This window comes from Takifugu rubripes, chromosome 14, assembly GCF_901000725.2.
Source record: "Takifugu rubripes chromosome 14, fTakRub1.2, whole genome shotgun sequence".
Taxonomy (NCBI): Eukaryota; Metazoa; Chordata; class Actinopteri; order Tetraodontiformes; family Tetraodontidae; genus Takifugu; species Takifugu rubripes.
The window spans coordinates 5,086,231-5,105,424 of NC_042298.1; the positions used below are offsets into that span (position 1 = coordinate 5,086,231).

Here is a 19,194-nt window from a genome sequence, read left to right on the forward strand (position 1 = left end):
ATAATATACTGAATTTAGAGGAAACTGTTTGAACTTTGAGATGAACATTTAGATATGTTTGCTTCATACTTATATGTCATTTAACAGCCGAGGTGCAAATGTAGCAGTAACAACGCAATAAAACAAGAAACATGAGGTGAAACTTTCTTTATTGGTAATTAACCTGTGGATCAACCTACACAACAACAAAACACATCTGAGTGGCACCAAAGCAGCGGGGGAGGTTTCCCTGGCTGATGGTGGAGCCTCACCCCCACCACACCCCACTTTGGGTGCAGCATCGCTGGTGCAGATGCAGCACAGGTGTGTGTTTGTACGTGAGTATGCAGGAACCTCTAAACCAAGTAAAAAGACACTTTATGAGCGTCAGTGTGTGTGTGTGAGTGTGAGTGAGTGGGTGTGTTTCTGTGAGCTCCGCGGGCGCGAGATGGTCTGTCATTGCGCTCCGGCTGCAGCTGTGTTGCGACTGTTGTGGCTCAAGTCAAGAGGAAGGGAAGGGCTGATAAAAAGAAAGAGGAGAGGATTGTGGGTAAAAGGAAATATAGAAGTGGACCGGGAGCTGCTGTGTCAGTTTCCAGCACGTTCCCGCTCTCAGTGCTGGATGCGTCTGATGGACTGGATCTGAGGGGTCTGGCAGTGGGAGCCCCAGTTCTTCCAGTGCTGGTAGTCTCCGCTGTGTCTCTCACACTCCATGATGTACTGCTGGCCTCTGTAGCCAGGGAACTGGTAGCACACAAAGCTAAGGGGGACAGAGAAGGATTAGGGTGACTAGTAGCTACTCAGTGTGGTTGTGAAGGAAGAAATCACATTTCGACGTTGAGAAGGCTACATGAGTGGACCTACGCGCCACACTGCACGTGCATGGAGCCAACTTCGGGCATCATCCAGCCCATGGCCTGCAGAGAGGGGTAGTCATCACAGATCTCCACGCTGCGGCCCATGAAGTTCTCCTTCTCAAAGATGATCATGCGGCTGCTCTTGTGGGACTAAAGGGTGGAAGATGAGTTGAGAGCTCTTCGATTCGAGTGTCCTCCGGACTTCTGAAAACCAGATTTGAACTTACAGCGCAGTAGACAGGACGCAGAGACATGAGACGCTCCACGTGGTAGGAGAGGGAGCCGCTGTAGGCGTCCCAGTGGGGATACTCTCCTCTCTCCAAAATGAACTGCTGACCCTGGAAGTCGTGGTGCTCAAAACCCACCCAGCTGTTGAGGGAGGCGAGCAGAGATATTAGCTACGTGCCATTTTTCCAGCTTTTTTTTATCGCAGAGGTTTAAGACTTACGCTCCGCTCTCCACCCTGATGGAGCGGATGTTGTCCAGTCCGCACTCCTGAATGTTGCAGCACTCGGAAGTGAACTCCAGGCACTTACCCTGGAAATGTTCCTGCTCGAACACAGTCACCTGTGGAGGTCAGAGAACACGACACTGGCTGTCAACCAGAGATGGACAGATAACAAAAACATTTTGTGTTTTTGTGTAATACAGAGAAACATTTACCTTGAAAAAAGGAGCCATGCCCATTCCTGAGTTGACCAGTGGCTGCATCATGGGGGATCTTGTAGTTCTGTACATCTTTTCCTCCTGATAGGGAAAATAAACAGAGGACGAAAATATAAATAAAATGGCTGCGAGTTTCCCCCGAACGGGAACACAACTCCTGTACGCATCCTCTCTTCCATTCATTGACTGTCATTAAAATCCAAACGCATTTCAGGAAACAAACACATGTACAGACAGAGGAGGTTTGTAGAGTGTGTGTGGATGTGTGTGTGACAGTGGAGATGCAGCCTTACCTAGATTGGCAACGTAACTAGAAGCACTTTGGATGCGGTGCGTGTAGAGCTTTGGGAAGACCTGGCGCTCCAGTTTTATACCGGCAGCCTGGGAGCGCGCAGCGGCGGCGCGTCCACGCCTCTGACCTGGGCCGAAGGCGCGCTCTCAGGTCTGCCGCTGGACGCTGTTGTCTTGCTGCAGGGGCCAGCTCAGCAAAACGTGGTGCCGAGGCTCAGGAACAAAAGCGCTCTGGTATGTTCGGACCCCGGTCAGCAGTCCAGCGCGTCCCCAGGCACAAAGAGATGTGGTGGGGGTGGAGAATTTGGGGATTAGCGGCAGGGGACACTGGAGGAGATGCATTTGTGGGCATGTGTGCATATCAACATGTTAAAATAAAAGTTAACTAAAGCCACATTTACACTATCAGTGCGTGTGTGTTCAGTGATGCAGACGTGCATGTAGTTGTTGGAAGGTAGGTTTGGGTTCTCCAGATTCTTTCTGTGCTTCAAAAGTTGACTAAAATCAAGATTCATCTCCTCTTTCATGAGCTTCAAAAGTCTCCCACTTGTACAGATCAAGTGACTCTTGACTAATTGGTTCAATTTATCAACTTTAAGGTTTCCACTTCAGTCTTACTTCAGTACAGTATACACAACACAAGCCCATCATAAGATTCTTGCAATTTTTATGTTTAAGATATCATCTGAAATGGAAGCTTTCGTTTGTATTTGTTATTTGTGAGGCGCCATATTTAAACACTTTGATGAAATGTTCTTTCATTTGCCTGCATCATATTTGTGGCCCTGTGCCTGGTCCTGCCCCTCCAGCTGCAGCTCTCTGATGATGCTTGTTTTTCTTTTGTTCCGCGTTTCTGACCTCAGCAGGTTTGTTTCTCTACCCATAATCCCTCTCCTATGGGCGCCAGGGTATAAAAAGAGGAGGCACGCTCCGAGCCACACACACTCTGAGTGAGGCTCGGCATAGACATCGCACACACAAACAGGTGAGGTCCACGCACTGCATCTCTAGCTGCTGTGTGAAGATCCAAAGCAGGTCAATGTATGTTCTGTTTTCCCTTTCCTGATGTCCAGCAGTAATCATGTCCAGTGGAGATAAGTCCAAGGCTTCTTCCCAGACTGACGGTAAAACAGCCCAGGGTAAGAGGTCCGAGATGGGAATGTCTTACAAAGTAGGTGTCTTCAGGAAGGGAGTACATTTTTTTTCTTATCCTTGACCTTTAAAGTTGGTGTGCTGACCTCTGTCTCCTCCTCAGATGTACGTGTTTGACCAGGAGAACTTCCAGGGTCGCATGGTTGAGATCAACAACGAGTGCATGAATGTATGTGAGCTGGGCATCGACCGCGTTCGCTCCCTGCGCGTCGAGTCTGGACCGTAAGTGGCGACCAAAGAGCCGTTCTTCAAAGTTCTGCTCTTGAAACGAGCTCACGCTGTCGGCCCTTCCCGCAGGTATGTGGGCTTCGAGCAGATGAACCTCTGCGGCGAGATGTACATCCTGGAGAAGGGAGAGTATCCTCGCTGGGACTCCTGGAGCAACAGCCAGAAGAACGACTACCTGCTGTCTTTCAGGCCTGTCAAAATGGTAAAAACACACAAGTTGTTCCGATGAGCTGAGATTTCTCCCTTGGAATTGGACTGTAGCGGTCTTTGTCTGTGCCAGGACCCTGAGAAGCACAAGATCTGCCTGTACGAGGTTGGAGAGTTCAAGGGCCGCAAAATGGAGATCATGGACGACGACGTTCCCAGTCTGTTCTCCCACGGATTCACTGACAGGGTGGGCAGCATTACTGTCAGCTGTGGAACGTAAGTGAGCGGTAGACCATCGGGGCTCGGAACCCATCCTGAGAGGAGTCGGTCCCACACTGATCCGTCTGCTTTGCTGTTTCTTCCCCAGCTGGGTGGGATACCAGTTCCCCGGATACCGTGGCAGCCAGTACCTGCTGGAGAAGGGCGAGTTCAGGCACTTCAACGAGTTTGGTGCTCGCAACCCTCAGATGCAGTCCGTGAGACGCATCCGCGACATGCAGTGGCACCAACAGGGCTGCTACACCATGGCCAGCAAGTGAGGCTCAGGGAAGGAGAGAAAGAGAAAGAGCGGAAGTGAGGAAGAGGGGCGGAGGAAGAGGGAGAGGGGGAGAGATGTCCTTAAACGGTCAATGATCTAATTTAATGAGGGGAAAGGTGAGGATTTAGATCAGCCCCCTGATCAGAGGCCTTATCCTGAAAGGATCAGCGAGACCACCCTCCTTTCCTCTCTGTTTCTACCTTTCTCTTTCTCCCCTATGGGCTGAGTATTGCTCCTCCCCCATTTTCTCCCCCCTTTTTTGTCCCCCACTTTACTCCCATCCACACTTCTCTTCACACTTCTCCTTCTGACCATGTTACACACACATTTCATGGGAAAATTAGTCCCCAGAGCCCCCCTGCCCTCTGAGTTCTTGCCCCCGCGCTTCAAACGCCCTCTCTGCTGTACAGAATTCTGGCCAAGTTTTCAATAAAAAGGAAAAGATTGATGTCAAAGCTGTTGTTATTTATTATCTGAACTGACAATTAGGAGATAAAAATATAATACAGAAAGCAGAACCAGGTCGTGGATCACTACTTTAGAATTGGAGCTGGAACTAAAGCAAAAATGTAGAAATATCTATTAAAAATATGAACTATAAACCAGACCCATGAACTTCCTTTGTGTTTTGGTCTATTTTATTATTTTTTGGATAATAAATGCATTTATAAACTGCATCTGCAGAAAAGGCATTTCTAAAGGCGTCTGTGTAGAATTATTAGGATATAAGTTCATTTATCTCACGCAGCACCACAGGAATTAAGAGTAATTTGGAGATCCCTGCGTAACAAAGCCAAAACACACCTGCCTGGTGGGTTTCGTTTCAGAAAAGTGGTTGTAATCTTTAAAATTTTAGTTGTGTCACATGAAAGAACAATTCACTCGCAATTTGAACATATCTTTATTTTTTTTTTTAAAAAAAGCAAAACCCAAAACGCTTCTTTACAGTTTTACAAACAATATTTTACACACAGACAAATATTGGATACAAAAAATAAAATACAAGACTCGAGATGATTTTGATATGTTTTTCCTTTTCCTGCTCCGGACGTTTTCTCTTTTTTTTCCCCATATAAAACAAAAATTGGTTTATTTGTGCTCTTGAGAGCAAGCCGCTCATCTTCGCCTCAGCGTGCTGGTGGAGCGTCGGGCGCCGTGCGCTGGTCAACGGGACATCATCCGCACAAACTCTGTGAGGACGGGAAAAAGTGTGAGAAAAGGGTGTGCTCCTCAGGGTCAGGGGTCAGCTGTGAGCCTCCTCTCACCCTCAAAGTTCACCAGACCATCTCCGTTGAGGTCCACGTCTCTGAGGATCTCGTTGATCTCTCTGTTGGTCACTTGTTCACCCATCAGCTTCTTCATGGCCTCTCTTAGTTCTGTCAGACTGATCTGGCCGTCGCCGTTGGAGTCAAACTGGACAGAAAAACACAACACATTCCAGTTTGACAAAGCATCAGCTGCAGGATCTGGCGGATCTGGTGGCGCCTTCCTGACCTCTCTGAATGCGTCTCGCAGCTCTTTGACCCCGATCATGTCCGCTGTCTCTGCCAGCAGCTTTGGTCCCATCAGCTCCACAAAGTCCTCAAAGTCCACTTTGCCTCCACCTGCAGCACACAAATGCCCCATCAGTCCCTGTTCTCTGCTTCAGATCTTTACATCTGGGATCAGGACTCACAGATCTGCTGGCTCAGCTCGATGAGCTCCATTTCTGTGGGCATGTATCCCATGGTCCTCATACACTCCCCCAGGTCTTTGTGACTGATGTAGCCTTTGTTGTTCCTGTCAAACTCCACAAATGCCTCACGGAGCTCTGAGAGAGAGGCAGATAAATCAGCTGCTGAGATCGAGCGACAGGCCGGGACATTAATGTCCGTGGAGAGTGAAGCCACCTCACCTTCGATCTCCTCTGGCCTCAGCGCTCTGTCCTGTCGGGGGACATGAAGGCGTTATTTTATCGCTCGGAGGGATAAATAAACAGGTTTTTTCTTGTGATGGAGCTGAGACCCACAGATCTCAGTAAACATCACAGTAAAGTTGTGTGCACATCTATATGGGTGGGACTGCATGATGACGTATATGAGAGTCCACATAGATCACAGTGTAACCAGATAATCTGCAGGGGGGGGGGGGGGGGGGGGGGGGGGGGGGGGGGGGGGGTTCCCAGACCAGGCAAGACGCAGCTGGAGATTATGAGATTTGGGAGGTTTAGTTGGTACACGCACCCAGGAACACATGTTCACTATTGAAAAACACATAAATACACATCTGTACAGCACGGTAATGGCACCTAAACTCACGCGCTACACACATGCATCAACGCAAACGCTCAAAGAATGATGGTTGTCGACGCCAAGAGAAAACAACATGAGAAAATCCTCCAGCCGTGGATCTGCAAACGGCGGCAGCCTGGACTTCTACCGGCTGCAGGCGAAAACACTAAACTGTCAATAATTTCCATGGATTGAAAGACCCGCTGTTCCATTGTGTGTTGACCCGCAGCAGCGGGGCGATGCAGGAACAGGGATGGAGACCGGTGGAGTTGGTGGAGGGGGGGTGGACATTTATGGATTGATGAGAATGACTCAACAGAAAGTTTGCACGCTCTGTATTCTGTTACATACGAGAGTCTGGGAAAAGCCTTGTTTAAGGAAGATGCAGGCCGGGCCCACAATGTTGTGCAGCATGTTGCAGTTCTTCACCAGCGTACCAAAGGGGTTGTTGAAGAGCTCGTCCTCCTCGTCCTGATCCTCTCCTGCGTCCACAGCCTTGGTTTTCCCATCCACTACCCCCTTCAGAGGCAGACAGGGTTACTTCCACCACTCAGAAACGCACTCTCGGCTCAGCAGATTGAAGGGAATCGTGTTTGAAGGGAAGGCTGAGACCCGCTGCTCTGTCTTCCAGTCACGCAACCACCAGAGTGATTTTAAGCTTAGATTACAACAACTATGTGTAATTTTAAATCTTGATTTTTTTTTTGTCATAGTCTGTCCCGCTGCACTCCCGAATGTGTGGTTTTAATAAATATTTCGCATATTTTTACAGAGAGGGTTTTTTTGAGCATCCAGTAATATTTTTTTCTTTTTATTAAATGCTCTAAATAAAGTTTATTTGATTAATTTTATGTCATTAGAGTTCATCAGTAATTTATGTTTTGGGATCAAAAAATCATTTCTATATTATGATTAACATGGTTTGACTTAATGGATTCAGGCTGCACAGAAAATCTTCAGATCCAAGAAATTATTATTTTTTGTTTTGATTTCAAAATGAATCCGAAACTAAATAAAATAAATAAACATGTATGCAAGTTGCATGAAAAGTTCCAGAATTAATCCTAAAATTTACATTTTCAAAAATAATAGATCACGTCTGACTTTTAATGGTCTTACCTTATTAATTTTATCTTTCATAAAGGGTTTGGTGCAGTTGCCCATCACTTAGTCTGTGCTGATCTTTGATCCCTCTCCGATATTCTCAGATCTAGAGGTCCCTTCCCCTCCCGTCCTTCTCTCTTCTCAGAGTTCCTTGAGCTCTGAAGCTTGAGAACAAGGGTTCATGCCTTCTACAAGACCTCACGTCTGGCACCAAAGTCCAGATAAAAAACAGCTGTGACTTGAACAGGAGCAAGAGTCTCCTCCAAGGTCCAGCAGCTCAGTAACTAAACTGAGCGAAAGCATCTGGCTCCTCACAGCATCATCATCATCATCGTCATCATCACCATCATCAGCATCAGCGTCAGCAGCAGCAGCAGCAGCACTGATCGACATTTTTAATCCCCCCCCCCCCCCCCCTCAACTGCTCTCTCTGTTCAAATGACTTCATCTACAGTGTGAAGAGTTTTAGAGGGAGAATTAAGAGGACGTAAACAGAGCGGGATTAATCTCTCACATTTGAGATTAAAGAGAAAAATGTGTTGATGAAAAGTAAAAAAAGAAGAAGAAAAAACTGGCCTGAAGAAAAGTACTAACATTTTTTTTTTTTTTACTGTATCACACACAAGACAGAGATAATCAGTTGTGCAGAAATGGAGCTTTAACTGGAGACCACACCTGAGTTACTTGGGCTTTTACATTTTAACAGATCTATGCATACTATCATTACTAGTACTACTCTAGTACTACTCCTACGTCAGTCTCGGAGTCTTTTTGACCTGAGGATGAATACTTTCGATGAATAAGCAGACTTTAAGTGCTTCTAAAGAGTTTAAACTGATGAGAAGGGCTCAGGCAGATTGCACCACACTGTGGTGAGTGGTTATGTCACTTGGGTCCAGTCTCACTTGGGAGGATTCCTCCCGGATCAGAAAACCACCAGCTTTCAGAAAAATATGGCAAAAATTGTAGATTCACAAGTTGAGGTTGCAAACGCCATCCCAATAGATCATCTGAGATTGAGGAAAGCATCTGATGACTGCAAATTTGTCCAAAAGATTTGGAAAGATGCTTACAACAGTTTATCCATATGGAGACCACAGCTTGTGTTTGTGAGTGTGAGTGTGTGAGCTCGTGCCTCATAACTCAAGACCACAGTTCTCTCCGTACCACATTAGGACGTACTAGAAAATAACTGTTTGTTGGTCATTTGATCTAAACAGGAAACACAAACAAACAGAAGAACAAACAAACAAACACCTTCTCTTTATTAAAACAACCTCCCAAAAACAGGTTGCGCAATGGCTGCAGTGACACATATTCTCCACTAGGCGGCGGGTTTTAATCAGCGGCGCTGGTTTCATCACGGCTGCAACACTGTGAACTTCAGTTCACCAAGCAATGATGCAACATCTTTTTTTTAGCTGGAATTTGGGTGGATGGGCCAACCGCAGAGTTATATACAGCTTAACAGTAAAAACTAATCTAACTGCCGGGGATATACCAAGAAAGATGGGAAATCATTAGTGGAACTCACAGATTTAGTGTCTTATTATCAATATTGTGGTTGCTGTTGTGGCTGTTGTTGTGTTAGCATGCAGGTACACTTCAGGCAGTGTTGGTGACAGTGAACATGATGAAACTGAAAAATAGATTCTGAAATTTCAAAGGATCGGTTACTGGGAGATTTGATTTCCTGTATGACTCCTGGTGAGGTTTAGGTGATCAACAGAAGTGATACTGGCAGCAGCATGAATAAATAAAGAGATGAGACACCATTTGGACGAATAATTACCAGGTTGATTGTCTCTCACTGATGACTTAATTACACCGATGAGGTGCTGGTGTGTACAAGGCATGTCAGGAGGAATTTGTCAATGTGTGTGTGTATATGTGAGAGTTAGGTACCAAAACCCACATTCTATGAGCCAAGTAGGGCCATTTTGATGGGAGAAGGACTGTTTGAGGGTTGAGACATGATTTTAAGTTTGAGGTTAGGATTAGGTTTATGTTCAGGCTGGGGTCAGGGGTTCAGTTGGGTAGGGAGATGGAGTATGCATTATGTCCTCACAAAGATAGAAGTGTAGGTGTGTGTATGTGTGTGAGGTATGTGTGTGCATGCATGTGTGTGTGTGTGTGCGTGCATGTGTGCGTGCGTGTGCGTGCATGTGTGCGTGCGTGTGTGTGTGTGTGCATGTGTGCGTGCGTGTGCGTGTGTGTGTGCGTGCGTGTGTGTGTGTGTGCAGGTACACCATTAAATGTATCATTTACCAATCTGGTGTCAGATGGTAATCTGCTGGTTTCCAGTAATGAGAACTGTCCCTCAGAGAAACTTTAGAAGAGACAGAATAGAAGGACACCGAGATGGAAGCGGCATTATGTAAAAGACGTCTCCAGGTGTCTTTCTAAACAGAAGCGCAGAGTCATAAGCGTCTGTCATCAGGTAATCCCTCTCTGAAGCTGCAACATGTTTCATATCAAATGAAGGCCGTGTAGTTTCAGGTGAACAGATTAACGGCTGTTTCGCTGCATTTCTTTTGACAGAAATAGAAAGCAACACCTGGTTTCTCCACACTACTGATACCAATGACCTGGTTACTAGTGACCCAAGGTGGGGTGTCAGAAATAACGCCGCGTGTGCGTGAGCTTCAGTTCAGCCTGTGGGGGCCGAGGGTCCCCTGGAACAGCGCACGCTCACCTGGCTGCTACGCACATGCTTCCGAATATAATGCACAGCTTGTCTCTGAGGACCCCTGCAGTCACATGAGAAAAAATAAAAATCAATCCTACTCACTGGCCTCTCTTATTTCACCTCACTTGCATCACTGCTGACATCACTTTTTTTCTCTTGGCTATATTAATTTCCTGCTTCTAATTGGAGACCAACCGGTCATCAGCAGCTTGACAAATGCCATTTTTTTTTATTGTGCCAGGGAGCATGTGTGTGTGTGTGTGTGTGTGTGTGTGTGTGTGCGTGTGTGTGTGTGTGTGTGTGTGTGTGTGTGGCGGGGGGTGGCTTAATCCCGTTTTAGTTTATTTCCAAACACAGACCACTTTCCTCACACGCCACCGTCCCACAGGTCTGATCTCGCCGTGACAGATGCTGCGATGGCGGCCGGGCCGTGTGCGCTCCAGAGCCAGTCTATGGCCGTATCTGTTGCAGATTACGTAATTCCCCAAAGCAAAGGAGCCTAAATCCTCTCAAACACACGCCATCTTCATCTTTAACTTTCAGCCCTCATGCTTTGTTCTCATCATCTGTTCCCACATCAGAAAACTTCATGGCAACCAAAAAAAAAAAAAAAAAAAACCCTTTGGATTATGTTGCAGTCACATGGGTGCAGTGTTGTTTGATTCTGGGAAATATGGGAATAAACATCTATTTTTGTAAGAGCTACGACTGCTCAGTAAAAAGATTTGTTTGATTGTTCAGTAAATCCTCAGGTCTCTGGCCCTCAGAACACAATGAGAGGGAAGGACTGCAGATCCTTTCAGTGCTGCGATGTGATGTCAAAGGAGGGCAGATAATTACCCTCAGCAACTGGAGCGCGACAAGGATTTAAATATGAATTGGAGGTTTAGAGTTTCAATTGAGTCTCTTGGAGACATTTAATCACCTGGAGAACTTGACACCGGAGCACACATGCAAAAGCACACTCATCCTCATATTTCTACCTTAGTGAGGACTCTGATAGACATAGTATATCTGCCAGCTCCCTAACCCTAAACATCCCATATCCTAACCCTAACTCTGGACCTAAACACAGTTCTGACAACAACCTTGAAACCATGTCTTAACTGAAAAACTGTCCGTTAAAGCTGCGGGGAGCAACCAAAATGGCCCCACTTCATAAAAATGTCCTCACTTTGCTCATAGAATGAGTATGAAGGTAATAAAAGGACACACACATTTCTACACAAAGCAAACTCCTACCTGTCCAAACACGGAGTCCACTATGGGCAGCAGGTTAACAGGCTCTCCCTCCTCTTGGTCCCTTTGCTTCATCTGTGGTCCCTGCATCATCTCCTCCAGGGTCTCCTCCAAGAACTTCCTGTCCATCTCAGCGGCCGTCTGCACCTCCTGCAGAGCCTGGGCCGTTTTCTGATGCTGTGGTATGTGAGCTGGGACAGTCTGGATGTCCCCGTCCAGCCCGCTCCGCTCGCTGATCCTCTTCCTCTGCTTCTCCACCTTCTTCTTGATGGCCGCCTGCACCTGAAGAGGGGTTATTTATGAGCTACCTCTAGCTTTAGTTTGCTCTGCAGAGCTGACCACATGTCTTCACCCTCTCGGACAACAATGAAATACAACAGTGACATCAAAAGCATCAGATGCAGCATCCATGCTCCCCACTCCGCAATAAACAGAAGCAAACTAACACGAATGCATCCACGTGCCTGAACACAAAGAAGAACATTGAAGGAGTTTGTGTGCCCAGACCATAATTAGAGGCGAACCCCCAGATGTGTCCATCTCTGGCGCTGACGCACCTGTTTTGCCGTCCTCTCCTGTGGGCCACTCATCGCTACAGCTCCCCCTCCTCCTGAGGCGGACGACTCTCGAATGATCATGAACATGACGGAGCCGCTGCCTCGCGTTCGCTCCGTCGCTGTGCCTCGCTCTCCCCTCCCCCTCCCTTTTTTTTTTTTTTTACCCTGCTTGCCTCTCTTTAGCCGTGGAGTTTATTCTGTTGATATGTTGATAGAAATCACTAAGCCCCACAAAAAATAATAGGAAGAAAAAATGAGCTCCATCAATTAAATGATTGTTTTTTGGGGGCAAGAAAAAAGTCATCAAAGCTCCTCCATGAGATTTGGAGGAAAATCAAAGAAGCGCTGTGTTCTTCCTCTTCGGGGGTCTTCCTCGGTGATGCGGCGTGTTTGGGTCCATGTCCGTCTCTGGCTGAGGAGGTTTTTATCACCTGCTCTTGTCTTGGCTCTGGGATTGAGTTCCGGCACCTCTGCCCTTGCTCACTGTCTTCTTTACATGACATTCTATACCACCTGAACTTCCCCTTGCTCACCTTATCTACCCGTGACCTTCTTCCCTTCTTCCTTCCCTTCTCCACCATTATTGCAGGTGAATGTTCCTCCTCGTGTTCTGTCTAAAGGATCCATTTTATGTGTCTTTCCTTATCTTCTATCATCATCGTCATCATGATCTTTGAACATGAACGTGATCTTTGCCATTTTAATTCTCTCCAAATCCTCTGTCCACATTGTTATTGTTCCTGACAATCGCTGGTCCAGAAATTGGATTTTTTTCCCCCCTTCCTACTGTTGTGTGTTTGCTTTGTTTTTTCTTTCGCTGTAACTCGCCACCTCACTGTTGCCCTGTGCGCGTAATCTCATCCACTCAGCATGGCTGAGCACGCGCACGCCAGCACAAACAGGTGAGCATGTCACCAATGACCTCTATTTTTAGATGTGTATGCTCGCCAAAGTGCACGCTCGCAAACATTTTGTTTGTGGTTTTGAGCTCTTCCAAACAGCCTTGTAGCTTTGTAGCTTTTGTCTCAAGCAACTAATTCCACTAAAAGCAGCAGTGGCCTAAAAATAAAATCCCATCACTTTCCTCTTTCCAAAATGGCAGGTGTTTGATAGTTTGGAGTGGATCAAGCCATTACTGCCCCCCTCCTGACTGCAACACACAATATTTCAGGTTTTCCCCTCCTAAAGTTGGTTTTCTGCAGACTGCTGGGAAACTAAAGCGTGACAAGGCTTCTTCTCCTAATCATGAAGGATCCCTTTTTTAGTGGCTCAACCCCTCATTGATTATTGATGAGGAGGGAGAGGCAGAACTCTCAAAGAGATCCATGAAAGAAAAGCTTCACCAGGGCTAAGAATAGTTTGGTTTTTAATCGATGAATTGGCCACATCAGATGACAAACCTGACCTTTGCTAACCCGCTCGTGGTGCCAGCACCCTACCCATCAGTCTAAGGCCTCGCTGAGCTGAGGAGACATTGTGTTGGTTCTGTTTATCACAGTAAGAACCTGCGATACTAACACCTGTCACTGGCTTTTGCTTGAGTAGAAAATCAGCTGCTGATGGTTAATGGTTTGACACACGGATGTAGTTTATGTGGGTCATCCTAATCTAAATTTATTTATTTGCTTCAACAGTACTCACAGATGAGTGAAGTGCTCAGCTGGCACATATTAAACTCTGCTTTACTGAGCAAGCACAGACAAATCTGCACACTGACCATGAGCAGCAAGCGCATGACTCCAACCCACATCACAGAAGAATAAAGAGCTGGGCTCAAACACACACATTAGTTTGGATGCATGGCCTCAATCTGAAATGTGAGGGGGAAACACCCAAACATTTATCACACAAAATAATCTTTATTAAAGCTACTGAATAATAACGACTCCTTTGGCACACTGCCACATATCTAAAAACAAATCTTTGGTCTACAGTACATGACATTTTTGAGTCATGCCTCTCCTATATTCTCACTATATTCTTCTTTATTGCACTATAACAATTTGAAAACATAATTGAATCAACGATCTTATATGAGACACACAGAACATTTAATTTCAATTTTGTAAATCTTTTGATAACTTTTTGAGCAAACAGACAGACAGACGCCGGCCGTCACATGACCTAAAACAGTAATACTGAGAATTGTGATGTCGCAATGTTGTAGCGGGGCGCCCCCTGTCGAAAATAAACGGAATGACACAACAGAAGAAGAATAAAGTTAATATAACATCATGTACCAAATATGTGGCCCAAAATTGAATTGTAATATCGAAATATTTTTAATTATTATAATTAAATGTGTACATTTATTTATAACATTATCTGGTCTCAATTTATAAATATCTAATTGTTTGTAGACATTACAGTAAAGTCATAAGAAAGGTTGAATCAAAAAAGCACCAAATACTCAATAATCAGCAGGATGAACAGCACCAGTCCTCCAGTGTAACATTCATTTAGCCCCAGTATGGTGTTACTATTGTGAGGGGCTCCCGGTTGTGTCCGTTAATAATGGGCCAGGGATTGAAATACGGGTAAACGGGCTCCTTGAATTGTGCGTCATAAAATGTGAAAAGATGGCTCATATCTGCTGCGTCATAAAATGCCACCTCACCACGGTTGTAATCCAGATAAATGCCCACCCTCTTGGGGGGTTTGGAGGGATGTATCAAGTTCTCCTCAGAGTCGGTGCAGGCTTCATACTCGCTGCTGCCGTCGCACTTGTCCCTCAGCACCAGAGTCCAGAATCCGTCCTCTGGACACAGGCTGATCTCCTCCTTCCTGTTGACGGAGGCCAGCACCACACCAAGGCCCCATGCTGTCTTGGAGCCAACCTCCACCTCCCAGTAATGTCTGCCAGAGGAGAAGGCTTCAGAGCCCAGGACAATGTTGTAGCGGGTGAAGCGCTCCTGGTTGTTCGGCAAGTTAGGCTGGAGTTTTCCCACTTGGACGCTGGTGCGGCAAGGTGACACCCAAAGGCAGGGGTAGGCCGTGTCTGGGTCAAGGTGGACGGCTGCAACAGCTAAAAAGGTAGAAAAATACAAGTAAATCACAACTAGTGGATAGATATTTGGGGATTCAGACAGAAAGGGAAATCAATACATTTAAATAAATGTTCATATTCCATCAAACAGGGCATGTGTATGAAGACCATATCAGCATTTTTGCCCTATTTAAGAAAAAAGCTGATGTCATTCATGGTGTGATCAGGTGACATTTCTATATTACCTGGCTTAAAAATGGAGCTCATCTTCCTCCAGGTTCTGTACTGCAGAGGTCCCAGGAACTCTGCCGAGTGAAGGGTGACGTCCACCTCCAGGGGAGAGTCAAACAGGCTCTCAGCCCTGACAGAAGGGACACACAGAAATAGTTAAATCATCAGTGAGAGAAAACATCTGGACGGACTGCCTTAATACCTCCAGCATCTTATAGGGTTTTAAATCTCATTTGTGGAAAATCAGTTTGAAGATGTTGAATCGTTGAACTCGTTTTTAATAGAAAACAGCCGACTATTATCAGGCACAGCAGCACTAAAGCACTCACCCTCCGATGAAGTCTTTGATTCCCTGTAACAGAGAAGATCATGTGGGTCAGTAAATGTAGTGCACAGTCACATAAAGTCTACCTCTGACTCAGCACAGTTATTATCATTATCTCTGGGCCTATTTTGCTGTTCCTCCACGGCCGTCCCAGCGTGCTCTCCCTCTCTCTCACCTTGAGCTGCTCTGGGTTCTCCTCCTCCCTCAGTTTGAGGCGAAGCTGCTCGGCTGTGTTTTCCAGCCGGCTGATTTGCTCGGTGGTCTGGGTGAGCGCCTCCTCCAGCTGGTCCAGCTTCTCCTCTTTCTGCTTCTGCAGCCTCTCCTTGACCCGCACCTCCTCCTCCTGCAGGAACTCCCTCAGACGCACGAACTCGGCGGTGATCAGCTCCTCCAGGTCTCCCGCTCGCTCCTGAGAGAGGAAGAGTGAAAAATGTTACAAATGTGGAACTCTTTTTTGACTAGCGGCCACTGAAGGGCGGCGTTATCAAACGTACCCGTCCGTTATGAGAATGGAACTAGACTGATCTTTTGGTGATATACTCGTCTATAATGCCCTGCTTTAAAGCCAGCGTTATTCCAGACAGTCTCTGCACAGGTACATCAACATCTGGAGCTGACAAAGCAGCACAAAGTCACACAGCTCTGGAGCAGATTCTGCACTCTGCTGCAAGCGGAAGCGCAGGCAGCCCTGAGCGGCTACAGGAGATAAGTGATCCTTGCTGTTCATTTCCTTCTAAATCCACAACCACATTTCAGTTTAAAGTTGTACTCAAACTCCCACTGGGAGTTAAATATATAACACAACAGCAGAAAATAAATGAGGTTCTATAAAAAAATTGTAAAAAAACAACAACAACAAAACACGCTGGTGCTTTGATCAGCAGGAAACTCAGAGTTGGCAAACTTCCCCTCTGAAACAGAAGTGAAAATGTACGAATGTGCACCCAGCTGTGTCAAACCGAGACGCGCACAGGAAATACTTTCAGACAGACTTTGGTATGCAGCCCCCGACACGGCGTGAGAGGCAGATAGGAGAGCACGAGTTGCGTTCATGTATAAATCGGTCCAAACGGACACGGACGACAGCTGACAGGAATCAGGGGGTTGACTCCTGCAGATGCAGTTGTGTGTGTGTGTGTGTGTGTGTGTGTGTGTGTGTGTGTGTGTGTGTGTGTGTGTGTGTGTGTGTGTGTGCGTGTGTGCGCGTACATTCTACATGTCGCCCTGTGGGAAAGGCAAACATGGCTTCCTGTGAATGTCTGCTAGTCTCCACTTTATTGCGGGACGAACATGAAATTCATCACGTTCATATGTGATTAGGCAAGAACTGTTTGTGTCACTGGAACTCGTGGTGAGTCAGCCACCGCTCAGGGGTCAGGTGGAGGAACGCCGGAGAATGTTGCTGCCGGAAATTCCCATTCATTGAAGAAGCACAAGTACTTCTTGCTGACTGTGTTGATGTTTTCCAGGACATTTTTACAGACCTTGATGAGGAGGATCTTCTCATTGGTCTGTTTCTGGAAGCATGTGGCCTCCTCCGTCTGCACCTCAACCGTCTCCAGAGCAAATGACAGCTTGTCCTGTTACAAACACACACATAAAACATGGTTATAGGCAGCGTTGCCACATTAGGTTATGGATCCGAGAGGCTGGGGACAATCTAAGCCTTGTCCTTTAAAATAGGAATCTCGTGATGCCTCGGCCCAACAGAAAAAGCTCTGACCCACAAATTTAAAAATAATCCCTTTCAAATAATTACAAATCCCTCTGAGGGCCTCTGAGAGAGCGGTTCAAACATTGGGAACATTCAGCACGGAGTTCACGGAGTTGTGCCGAATTCCTGAATACAAAGGCAACCAAACACGGTCAAATAAGGAGTCCTGTGAGAATACCAGCCATGTCACAGCGGCTGGAAAAGCAGCAGGAAGCTTTGTAGGTTCGCTTGCAGGAAAGTTGTCAAACTGGAAGCAGTCTAACCAACAGGACACTCCCCGACTAAGAGGAAAAGCGCTTTTTGAGTGGCCAATCTCACCTTGTAGTTTTCAAAAGCCTCGTTTATGGGAATGACGTTGTGGTTCTTGTGGTCCCGGGACATTCCGCACACCAGGCAGATTGGCAGCTGATCGTCCTCGCAGTACAGCTTCAGCTTCTCCTCATGCTCCTCGCACAGATCCAAACACATCCGCGGCCAGTGCCCGATAGACGAGGCCATGCTGCACATACTGGAGCCCGGCTCCCGTTCCTCTAACTCCTCCAGCGCGCTCTCCACGTCCCATCCAATGATCTCCGCCGGGACAGCGTCCGAGGTCCTGGCTTTACGCACGCTCTCCACGACGTTGCACAGCAGCGAGTTGGGGCGCAGTTTACGCTCGCACGATTTTCTACACTTCGGGCAGTTGGAGACCTCGATGGCCCCCCAGCACTGGATGATGCACAGCTTGCAAAAGTGGTGGCCGCACTCGAGAATGACCGGGTCCCGAAAAAGCTCCAAACACACCGGGCAGGTGAGCTCCGACTGCAGCTCCTCAAGCGCGTTCGCCTCCGCCATTCTCAGACGACAACATAGTCCTCAAAACACTCTTGGGTTGGTAACAGACAGAGAAGCGATTGTGTGCAAGAGGAGGAGGAGGAGGAGGAGGAGCTGACAGCACAACAGTCTTCACGGAAGAGCGAGAGAGACGGGCGGGGGCGTGCTGGGACAGGCTCCGAACCAGCGCGCAGGTATGTATGTTGGGGCCGAGAAAGACCCTCAGCGGGGTTTGGAGGGATTAACCTCAACCCTGTTTGAATCTGTGCTCCTTTAGAGTTAGCTGGGAATAAAATCTGATAAACTTCATTCGAAATAAGCAAACAAATATGAGATTACTCACACGGACACACGGACCTGTAACGACAAGAACACCTCAGAGGTGCCAAACCTGCCAGTAAGAAATGAGTAATGAAATTAGTCACCAAAAACTCCTAAAGTCTATTAAATCTTGGACTTTTCTCACCCTGTTCATTACATGTCATTTAGACCTAACTGTAACCCTAAATCCGAGAAAACAAGTCTTAGATCAAGCTGAGAGGTCCAACTATGATCATTTAACACATATACTGTACATTCATAGAAATATTTATATGAATGTGTATTTATGTCAAATAAAAAAACGTTTTTGAACAACTTAAGCAAGAACTTTAAAATGTAGTCAGAGAACTTTTCTAATTTCATCAGAATAGTTCAATGTGACAATTTTGCGTAACTAGCTGCTGAAAGCCTCATTACTGCTGAATGGCAAAGGTTAAATATGTACTATTTACTCACCATGTCCTCACTGTGTGGAAACAGAAACTCTGGTTACTCTCGGCCACGCAGATTAAATCATCATTGACGGTAAATGAAGACAATCTCTTATTCATAATTGATCTTTATCACAACCGAAACTGTCATACACAAGAATACCCGCCAGATGGCGACAATATGGCGATTCAAGTTTATAATTTATGAACCTCTTTTACATCTTAATCTACTGATATCAGATATTACGCCATATTTTTGCGGTACATTTATGATCTAAATAAGTTATTTTTATTTTAATTGCTGATTTTGGTGTATTAAACAGAGATATCACAGATTTTTCCAGCTCAAGTCTAACTTCTGCTCTTTTACTGCATATTTTAACGCAGGCAGTTTTTTCAATGTTCATCTTTTAAACTTATACTGTGCCACATTTTGGAGGCAAACATGTAAACTTATTTTTACTTAAAACTGAAAAAACATGAAATATGCTGCTGAAAAATATGAATGAATGAGTTTAAAGTGCTCAAATACAAATACATTACAATAAAATTTAATAATAACAATGTTTCTAATTTCACTCAGTCACTTTGTTGTACAGTTGTATGTAAGAAGCCTGAATTTTTATATAATTTCCTTCCATTTAAGAAAATGATGA

The 19,194-nt window shown here is 46.0% G+C and overlaps 5 protein-coding genes across 7 annotated transcripts; 1 reads left to right on the forward strand and 4 right to left on the reverse strand.

Annotated features, from left to right (window-relative positions):
• Positions 1–131: 131 nt before the first annotated feature.
• On the reverse strand, positions 132–1,947 carry cryba1l1 (crystallin, beta A1, like 1). Its single transcript, XM_003970266.3, has 6 exons — positions 1,796–1,947; positions 1,500–1,583; positions 1,285–1,403; positions 1,064–1,205; positions 844–986; positions 132–739 (listed from the first exon to the last, which is right to left on the reverse strand). The coding sequence occupies exons 2-6, from the start codon at positions 1,572–1,574 to the stop codon at positions 592–594; spliced, it is 627 nt and encodes a 208-aa protein (XP_003970315.1). The 5' UTR covers positions 1,575–1,583; positions 1,796–1,947; the 3' UTR covers positions 132–591.
• Positions 1,948–2,626: 679 nt separating this feature from the next.
• On the forward strand, positions 2,627–4,307 carry LOC101069153 (beta-crystallin B1-like). Of its 2 annotated transcripts, none has more exons than XM_029847072.1 (6): positions 2,627–2,778; positions 2,867–2,964; positions 3,049–3,167; positions 3,243–3,375; positions 3,454–3,596; positions 3,688–4,307. In XM_029847072.1, the coding sequence occupies exons 2-6, from the start codon at positions 2,875–2,877 to the stop codon at positions 3,857–3,859; spliced, it is 657 nt and encodes a 218-aa protein (XP_029702932.1). In that variant the 5' UTR covers positions 2,627–2,778; positions 2,867–2,874; the 3' UTR covers positions 3,860–4,307. The 2 variants fall into 2 exon arrangements, with proteins under 2 accessions (XP_029702932.1, XP_029702933.1); XM_029847073.1 differs by having other exon boundaries at positions 2,680–2,778; positions 2,870–2,964.
• Positions 4,308–4,746: 439 nt separating this feature from the next.
• On the reverse strand, positions 4,747–12,120 carry LOC101063225 (calcium-binding protein 2-like). 2 transcript variants are annotated; one of them, XM_029847071.1, is made up of 7 exons: positions 11,718–12,120; positions 11,164–11,442; positions 5,753–5,783; positions 5,534–5,668; positions 5,353–5,462; positions 5,124–5,271; positions 4,747–5,048 (listed from the first exon to the last, which is right to left on the reverse strand). In XM_029847071.1, exons 1-7 carry the CDS (start codon positions 11,802–11,804, stop codon positions 5,023–5,025), a joined length of 816 nt encoding a protein of 271 aa, XP_029702931.1. In that variant the 5' UTR covers positions 11,805–12,120; the 3' UTR covers positions 4,747–5,022. The 2 variants fall into 2 exon arrangements, with proteins under 2 accessions (XP_029702931.1, XP_011608941.1); XM_011610639.2 differs by having other exon boundaries at positions 11,668–11,769.
• LOC115252313 (calcium-binding protein 1-like) lies at positions 6,406–7,421 on the reverse strand. Its single transcript, XM_029847075.1, has 2 exons — positions 7,248–7,421; positions 6,406–6,647 (listed from the first exon to the last, which is right to left on the reverse strand). Exons 1-2 carry the CDS (start codon positions 7,290–7,292, stop codon positions 6,441–6,443), a joined length of 252 nt encoding a protein of 83 aa, XP_029702935.1. The 5' UTR covers positions 7,293–7,421; the 3' UTR covers positions 6,406–6,440.
• Positions 12,121–13,556: 1,436 nt separating the features above from the next.
• On the reverse strand, positions 13,557–17,887 carry LOC101062997 (zinc-binding protein A33-like). Its single transcript, XM_011610580.2, has 6 exons — positions 17,292–17,887; positions 16,744–16,839; positions 15,435–15,668; positions 15,264–15,286; positions 14,949–15,064; positions 13,557–14,742 (listed from the first exon to the last, which is right to left on the reverse strand). Exons 1-6 carry the CDS (start codon positions 17,805–17,807, stop codon positions 14,177–14,179), a joined length of 1,551 nt encoding a protein of 516 aa, XP_011608882.2. The 5' UTR covers positions 17,808–17,887; the 3' UTR covers positions 13,557–14,176.
• Positions 17,888–19,194: the final 1,307 nt, after the last annotated feature.